General features: G+C 38.3%; 1 protein-coding gene across 1 annotated transcript; it reads left to right on the top strand.

The window, feature by feature from the left end:
• Nucleotides 1–344: 344 nt before the first annotated feature.
• On the top strand, nt 345–4,111 carry LOC119493309 (tumor necrosis factor receptor superfamily member 5-like). The gene is made up of 6 exons (XM_037778491.1): nt 345–551; nt 676–798; nt 926–1,057; nt 2,479–2,580; nt 2,681–2,821; nt 3,442–4,111. The coding sequence occupies exons 1-6, from the start codon at nt 425–427 to the stop codon at nt 3,606–3,608; spliced, it is 792 nt and encodes a 263-aa protein (XP_037634419.1). The 5' UTR covers nt 345–424; the 3' UTR covers nt 3,609–4,111.
• The last annotated feature ends 5,074 nt before the right edge of the window (nt 4,112–9,185 follow it).

Genomic DNA, 9,185 nt, shown 5'->3' with positions numbered 1-9,185 from the left:
TTTATGGGAAAGCTTCGAGAAGACAGATCCATAATTGCATAATATTTTGTCTTTATAAATTTGTCCTGCCTGTACACATCACATAAGATGTCTGCTTTTGATAAACAAACACCCAAAAAGCCAAGCTAAATAGCCCTGCTTTAGATCTATAGAATACAATTTCACAATAAAATCAAATCAAAAGACATCTAGAAAATTCATACAGGTAAAAAACAAACAAAAATACTAAATTAACTAGTCAACTGTTGTTGTTCAGTTTATACTGGTGTTAAATCACGTGCGAGTACAAGTGGTCTTTCACTTCCTGAACCACTGTAGATGTCAGATCATGGAACGGGGAGCTAACCACACTCTCACATCTCACGCTGACGTCAGCACACAGCCAAGATAAAACCCTGAAGGCAGGAGCAGAGCACTGGTCATAATGAATCCTCAGAGGCTTTCCTTGGCAGTAATATGTGTGTTGAGTATCTGGACCAGAGAATACGCTGCAGACTGTGGTGCTGGACAGGAGGAGGTGGATGGGCAATGCTGTGACCTTTGTACCCCAGGTAAAACAAACTCATGATTAATCTTTAAAATAAGATGTGTTTTATATAAATCTGCTAAACTGTCTCATCTAATTGTGTGAATATTATTGAGAGTGGCTGATTCAATGTGTTTGTTATTTTGAAGGTGAATATATGAAAGAGCTTTGCGCAGAGCAGCAAACTGTGTGTAGCCCCTGTAAGGAAGGCTTCTTCTCGGACCAACATAACATGGTAGACAGATGTGAGGAATGTCGGTCATGCCAGCATGGTAAGACTGAATATAATGATAAAAAGTTTTTATTTAGAAAAAAAAGTTGATTTTGACAATGCATTAAGCTCATAAAAGAGAAAATCAACTGGAAGTCCTGTGGTTTGAATTCTTGTCTTGCCTGCAGAATATGCTGAGAAATGTACATCGACCACAAATGCAAACTGTTCGTGCCGCGATGGTTTCCTGTGCTCCAACAATCTCTGTTCAAAGTGTGAGGAAAACAAATGCGTCATAGGGGAGAAACTGCAGAGGACAGGTGAGAGTGGGTGTATATTTCAAATAAATAAGTTGTGGTTTTAAAATTAATTGCTGCTGGAACAAAGCTGGTTTGACTACAGTATGTCAATTACTGTGGGTATCATGTACTTGTGGGTGTCATGCCAGGGGGTCTCAAATGGACATAAATGTGGGTTACACAGCCATGTATTAGAAATGTAGGTTGGAGTAATGCAATCAACCCACTTTTTCCACTTGATAAATCTAATTTATACCCCATCATTATATGATAATAATTATTATTATTACATAATTGATACAAAATGTATTGATTGAGTGCTCATGCAAGAATTTAAAATGTCTTAATATCTCAGTTCACACACATAATTGTTGAGGTTTTCAAAAACTAACAAGTGTTAATGTGGTCCTTTGTGACTGCTGGTCTACTTTAAAGGACCTGTTTATAACAATGTCAGGACATTTGAATATTTGCCACATTTGAAGTCTCAGGAAATGCTGACTGGCATACTTGTGTTTCCGTTCCCTGATCAGATGAATCTCTATGATCTTCAGATATGGGGAAGAAAAATCACAGACCTACTTAACATCACACAATTTTTACACCATTCATGTCAGTTGTGGTTTGACTTGAACAATAGTCTACAGCCATGCTAGCAGTTCTGTGAGGCTGCACTTAGGCATAGCAGGGCTTTAATGTCAGCATGCTAACATGTTCAATGACAATATTAACATGCTGATTATAAATGGGAATAAAGTTTACCATGTTCACCATCTTAGTTAAGTGTGTTAGCATGCTAACATTTGCTAACTAGCACTAAACACAAAGTACAGCTGAGGCTGATGGGAATGTCATTAGTTTAAAAGGGACTGTTTGTAAGAATCAGAAATTGGTTGTAACAGGGACAACTATGGTCGTTAAGTCAACATAAGTCAGCATCCTGTTGCTCGCGCTCGCCAGTGTGCACGCGCTACGTGAATGTGAGCGAGCATCCGTCAAAACAGTGAGGCGACACACGTCAGCTAAAACCACAATATCCCTCTATATTTCAGCTGCTTGGCAGTAATGTTAGCTGACCAGACGAAGGTCTCTCCATGAATCAATGCTGATCCTAGTGTTGGCTTTTCCTGCTTCAACCTCCCGACCGCAGCCTCCAGACCGAATTATACCTGTAAGAAGTTACAAACAGTCCCTTTAAATATTTCCCAAAGAAATAATATGTCAACCTCATGGTGGCGATAGAGAAACTACCAAGGGGGGATCAGGATTTATCCTCTGGGCTCTGTGATTGTCTACAAAACTTCATGGTAATCCAACCGATAGTTGTTGACAGTATTTCAGTCTGGACTAAATTTGGAAAAATATTACACAAAAAATTAGGACTTTTTGATTGAACAAATGGTGGTGGACTCACGTATCTTTCTGTGTGTCTTTCTTTGCAGAGAATAAACCGGTTCTCGGGTTGATAAAGTATTCATATCGCTGTGAGCCTCAGCCTTTATGCCCTCATAACAAATATTTTGATGTGAAAGATAATATCTGCAGTAAGTAGATGCAAATAAATGTTTTTGCTACTATACACCAGTACAAAATGACACTGTAGCTGAGTTGACCTAACTTGACTATCATTTGATGTTTCACCAGAGACACGTAGAGACGCATTTCACAGAGATGGTATAGACCCCGTTCATGTGATCCTTGGCATCGGCTTTGTTCTGCTTTCTCTCACCCTCTTCGTGTTTCTATCGTATGCCTGTATAAAGAACCTAAGGAAGCTCAAAGCAGGTAAGTGGACCTTAATGGAGATACGTATATTTATATACTGTATATACTGTATATATAATGAACATGATGAACTGATTTCCACACAAACATACAAAGATTTCTAAAAGGATCAGACCTGTAAATAAAGATAAATTGTTTTTCATTTCCGCAGAGCCTTTAAAAAGTATTCACATTTCACATTTTTCAGTTGTTTGCGCCGCCCGTTGCATTTTTATTTTTCTCTCAGATCCTTGCATTTTTTTGTTTTTCACCCCATTATTTAGCATTTTTTAATACATAAATGCAAGAAAATGTTTTAGATAAGAAAACAACAAATCTCTACAGTAAAAATCTTCACATTATATACACATTTACACATTACAGTATATACACATTTAAAATAAGCAGCCTCAGCAATTGACGGACATCCATGAAGAACAATAATTTATGTTTAAACTAAATGAAATCTACAAATGAAATTGGACATTCATAGACCAAAACTGAGAGAGTAGTGTGAGAAACTGTGTGGGTGATGTGTTGGCTGGTAGGCTACTACAAGATTATGACATGAACGCAGTGGGTATTTTATGATGCAACTGATTTCAAATGTATTTTGTTTGTATTTATTCTCTCTACTCCAGATAATATGAAGAATAATCCTACGGAAGTCCTCCCAGTCTCCACCAACGCCAGTGACTTTCACCTGTCGAAGGAGGAGAGTGGGCTCGAGCTCATCATGCAGGATGAATCCAAGAACAGCAACAGTTTTGGCCTCCTGCATCTGGAAGAAGTCGACTGCACTTGTTGATAACAAGTATAAGATGACACGATCAGTCTGCTCACTATAATGATATCGATGTAATGGTTCAAAGCATCTCGATCGGTATCGGCACACATTTAAGAAACCTGTTGAATGAAAGGTCACTGGTTCGACCTCCAGCAGGAAAGTGGAAAGATCAGCATTTGTCTGACCAACATATGAAGGTATGATGAGAAAAGTTTGAAACCACAGTCAAAAATATGTAATTTTAGAAGTTCATCAGTCCTACATTCAGCTTTTTGGATGAGAATTGTTCTTTTTCTTGCCTGATTTGGTTAAAAAAATTAATCATGGTTATAATTATATGTATATATGATATATTTCTAGACATATTTCATAAAGTGACTATAACGGTCCAATATTCTAATGTAAATATTGAAAAAATACTTGCATTAAAGGGACTATTTGTAACTTTCAGAAATGCTTCTTAACAGCAACACCTGTGGCCGTGAAATCAACGAAAGTCAACGTCGAGCTCGCGCTTGCTCGCTCTAAATATACCTGAACGAGCATCGCTCAAAACAGTGAGGCGACACACGTCAGCTAAAACCACAATATCACTCTATATTTCAGCTGCTTGGCAGTAATGTTAGCTGACCAGACGAAGGTCTCTCCATGAACATGACTTAGATCTGATCTTAGTGTTGGCTTTTACTGCCTCAGCGCAGGCTGATGCAGCGGCGCTCTGCAGCGTGTCTCCCTGCTTTCTCCGCCCGCAGCCAGAGAGAGCAGAGGAGACACCGGCACCCGGTCGGTAACGAGACGATAACGTTACTAGCTGAGGAGCTCCGTCACTTCACAAGACACGGGAAAACCTCTGTTGGTCTGGAGGAGCTGCAGCAGTTATTTCTACACAAACGTCCATTGTACATTCACTAGATATTCTCAGAGCTAAACTAACTCTTCTGCAGTGTGGAGTGAGCGCGCGTTAACGTCTAGAGGTGGAGCGAGCTGAGAACGCGCGTGCTCTCTGAGTGAAGGCAGGCAGGCAGAGGAGGAGAGGCAGCGGCCACACGCGAACGCGCATATGCGAGCACGCATGTGTGGCGACCCGCTACATTTATACGCTTAAAAAGTTACAAACAGTCCCTTTAAAGCAATGTATTATACAAAGTATACTGTTACAGTAAGTGTATTAACCAACTCATGTAATTCTAATTAACTGTTGCATCTATGCACAGTTTCTTCCAACCACACCAAAAACAAACAAACAAACATGATTGTATAGGACCATACAACAAAACAGGGCTTCTCAAAGTTTTTGGGGCCAGGGACCCCTTACAGGGGAGAAATGTTTATCGTACACCGAAGCATATGCTTACCACTATTTGTACTCATAAATGCCATTGGAACTATTAGCATTCTAAAACTTTCAATACTTCAGACCTGTTTCATAGTGATAAAGAAAAACCATGTCAATTTGAAATGTGTAATGTTATTGAATGTTAATACCACTTATAAACCTTCAAACAGAGGGTGATCTTATTCAAACTGCATTTGGACCCAACTTGACAACATTTATAGTCTACATTTCAAATAATTGATCTTAAAAGCTTTCTGGAAATGAATAGCAAGACTAGCACAATCCTAATAACTGCAGATCTTTATAGATGACTTTCAGCTAATAATGAACTTATTACTGTGTGTCATAGTCATATCAGAGTTTATATTGGCCCAAAGCGAACGTGGGTGGGAGTAATGGACACATTATGCTTGTTTTATGGGTGCAAATGGTACCATCTGTAGATTTGCCCTTTTTAAGGATACAGCACAGTTTCATAATTTATAGCAAATTATTCCACGGACCCCACATTGAGAATCACTGCAACTAAGGACATAATGACAGGACAGCCAAGCCCTAGTTTTTGGTTACAGATTATTATCCTGGCAGACTGGCAGTAATGATTTATTTTTATTTTTTTTTAGTTTATGTGTATATATGTGTATATGTCAGTATTCATGCTGGGACAGGTGTGACCATAATGTGTACGTTGCTCTCCTGACATGTTATTATTTCAAAATAAAAAATAAAGTGAAAAAAATGGCATAATATTCCGGGGGCGCCGAATTTGTTGAGTAAAAGTTTTCATTAAAGTGACAGTAGGCAGTATATTCTTGGCATCATTGGGCAAAAATTCCATAATAACTTTTCAGAATATTGTAATTCAAGTGTTCTGAGAGAAAACTAGACTTCTGCACCTCCTCATGGCTCTGTTTTCAGGCTTTAGAAAATCTAGCCCATGACAGGACTCTTTGACCAATAACAGGTCATTTCAGAGAGAGAGCGTTCCTATTGGCTGTGCTTCGGTCATGTGACCGGAACTTGGCGTTCCTTCAACTGATTTTACAATGGCGGCCGCGTCACAAACTTTCTCATTTTACAGCTACACCATGGACTACAAGATGATTCTGAAAACATCTGAGGAGAGAAATAGGCATTAACGTAACATAATATTGATTCATATTTGATCAGCGCTGCCTAGTTTGACCGTTTGGTCGGAGTTCGCGAGTGATTGACAGCCGGCTCTCATAGACAGCAGATGGACAGCAGACCTCAGATCAGCTCTTACTGCTTGTTTTCCTCATGTGGTTAGGCTTTCACTGGGGTTTTTTGACGGTTTAAAGTGCATTGTGCTGTGTTTAGCACTCCTACAATATGTACAACATGTAAGCATGTGATTTTCCCGGTGGTTATAGCTTCTAAGAAGCAGGAGTACATCAAATGCATTATGATGTGTAAAGAATTTACTGCTGTCCACTTTGGTTTGTTGACATTTGGTGCATGAGGGGGGGAGTTTCCTGGCAAATGCTAAACACTGCTGAGTGGTGCTGAAATGATTAGTAAATCAAATTGACAGAAACTCAATCATCAACAATCCATTAAATCTTTTGTCAGTTATTCAATTCAATTCAATTTATATAGCGTCAAATCATAACAGAAGTTATCTCAAGGCACTTTTCATATAGAGCAGGTCTAGACCAGACTTTATAATTTAGAGACCCAACAAGAGATCCCCCATGAGCATGCATTGTTATGCAACATTGGCAAGGAAAGACTTCCCTTTAATGGGTAGAAACCTTGGGCAGAACCCGGCTCTGGGTGGGCGGCCATCTGCCTTGATCGGTTGGGAGGAGTTATGAGATATCAAGCAACATTTGCTGGTTCCAATTTATCCAAATTTGGGGATTGGTTGAATATCTTTGGATTTTGTACGGTTGATTGCACAAAACAAGCAATCTGGAGACATTTTCTTGACCTCCTGTAATGGAAACATTTTATATACCACACTATTAAAGTGGCAGTAGGCAGTATATTTTTGGCATCATTGGGAAAAAATTCCATAATAACCTTTCAGCATATTGTAATTCAAGTGTTCTGAGAGAAAACTAGACTTCTGCTCCTCCTCATGGCTCTGTTTTCAGGCTTTAGAAAATCTAGCCTTTGACGGGAGACTTTGACCAATCACAGGTCATTTCACAGAGAGAACGTTCCAATTGGCTGTGCTCAGGTCATGTGACCGGCGTTTGGCGTTCCTTCAAGCCATCTCAACCTGATTTCAACATGGCTGCCAGGTCACAAACTTTCACCACAGGACACAGAGGCACATGATTTTTATAATCTCACGTTTTTTTATCTGTTCAAAATGTACCATAAAGGGGAGTTGTCAAGTATTTAATACTCTTATCAACATGGGAGTGGGCAAATATGCTTGCTTTATGCAAATGTATGTTTATATTTATTATTGGAAATCAATTAACAACACAAAACAATGACAGATATTGTCCAGAAACCCTCACAGGTACTAAAGCACCGGCTTCCTGGCCTTGTCGTTACAGAGGATTCAGCTCATAAAACAGCATCATGATTTGTAATAAGCAGAGTTAGGGGAGAATAATGAAGGTGTAAATCAACTGAGCCATTCATTTAGCATAAAAAATATGCTCAAATCATAACATGGTAAACTGCAGCCCAACAGACAACAACAGCTGTCAGTGTGTCAGTGTGCTGACTTGACTATGACTTGCCCCAAACTGCATGTGATTATCATAAAGTGGGCATGTCTGTAAAGGGGAGACTCGTGGGTACCCATAGAACCCATTTTCATTCACATATATTGAGGTCAGAGGTCAAGGGACCCCTTTGAAAATGGCCATGACAATTTTTCCTTGCCAAAATTTTGCGTAAGTTTAGAGCGTTATTTAGCCTCCTTCCTCCTAGTATGGCATGGTGGATTCATTAGGTTTTCTAGTTTCATATGATACCAGTGTCTTCACTCTAGCTTTAAAACTGAGCCCGCTTCAACAACAAAAAATAATAAGTTGCGTTAATGCGTTAAAGAAATTAGTGGCATTAAAATGAATTTGCATTAACATTATTATGGCTTCCTTCTTTGATACCTTTAAGCCATATTTCCATCACCAAGAAACGTACCCAACAAGGCTTGTATTAAATGTACTACTGTCAGGATATAGTGACCATTTTATAAAAATAACTTTTTTAATCATATTTGCTACTTCAACTTTAATGAAAACAAATCAAGCAGTGTGTTGGTCAGGGGTCTGCAACCTGCGGCTCCGGAGCCACATGCGGCTCTTTAGCCCCTCTCCAGTGGCTCCCTGTAGATTTTTAAAAATGGAAATGAATAACTGTTTTTTTGTTTACATTTTCATTTTTATTTGTCATTGTTGTAAGTCTATAAAATCTGAATCTGAGATTTCAAGGATAAAGTCATAGGTTTATGAGAAAAAAAGACGTAGTATTATGAGAATAAAGTCAAAATATTATAAAGTAATAATTTTATGTATTCTTTTTTTTTCTCGTAATATTCTGACTTCATTCTCGTAATATTCCGACATTTTTTCTCGTAATATTACGACTTTTTTTCTCGTAAAGTTATGACTTTATTCTGGTATTACGACTTTTTTTCTCGTAAAGTTATGACTTTATTCTCGTTTTCTTACAACTCTTTTTCTCGTAATATTATGACTTTTTTTCTCGTAATATTACGACTTTTTTTCTCGTAAAGTTATGACTTTATTCTGGTATTACGACTTTTTTTCTCGTAAAGTTATGACTTTATTCTCGTTTTCTTACAACTCTTTTTCTCGTAATATTATGACTTTTTTTCTCGTAATATTACGACTTTTTTTCTCGTAAAGTTATGACTTTATTCTCGTAATATTATGACTTTTTCTCTCGTAAAGTTATGACTTTATTCTTGTTTTCTTACAACTCTTTTTCTCGTAAAGTTATGACTTTATTCTGTAAATCTCAGATATTTTTTCACTCAATGTGGCCCTAATACTCCGTAGTACATTGTCTCTTTGGCCCTCACTGCATTAGACTTATAAACTATACACTTAGACTATAAACTGTGTTACCTTCATCGCAATACTCAAATGTTTTGCGGCTTCAGACAGATTTTTATCTTTTATTTTTGCCTAAAACGTCTCTTTAGATAGTAAAGGTTGCTGACCCCTGCTGTAGGTGGAGTGTGTGATACTGGTCTGGGTGTAGTTCCAGCATGTGGCCGCTGGGGGCGCTGCTGAGCTCGTGTTTTGTCA

The sequence above is a fragment of the Sebastes umbrosus genome, chromosome 1 (assembly GCF_015220745.1).
Source record: "Sebastes umbrosus isolate fSebUmb1 chromosome 1, fSebUmb1.pri, whole genome shotgun sequence".
Lineage (NCBI taxonomy): Eukaryota > Metazoa > Chordata > Actinopteri > Perciformes > Sebastidae > Sebastes > Sebastes umbrosus.
The sequence above is the reverse complement of the archived record's forward strand: the minus strand, read 5'-3'. Positions and strand labels throughout refer to the sequence as shown.

What these genes read in the sequence shown, in the direction of transcription:
- LOC119493309 (XM_037778491.1), top strand. Translation starts at nt 425, where the DNA reads ATGAATCCTCAGAGGCTTTCCTTGGCAGTAATATGTGTGTTGAGTATC. An exon ending in CTGTGACCTTTGTACCCCAG is followed by an intron (nt 552 to 675) that starts GTAAAACAAACT and finishes GTTATTTTGAAG; the next exon opens with GTGAATATATGAAAGAGCTT. An exon ending in GGAGAAACTGCAGAGGACAG is followed by an intron (nt 1,058 to 2,478) that starts GTGAGAGTGGGT and finishes CTTTCTTTGCAG; the next exon opens with AGAATAAACCGGTTCTCGGG.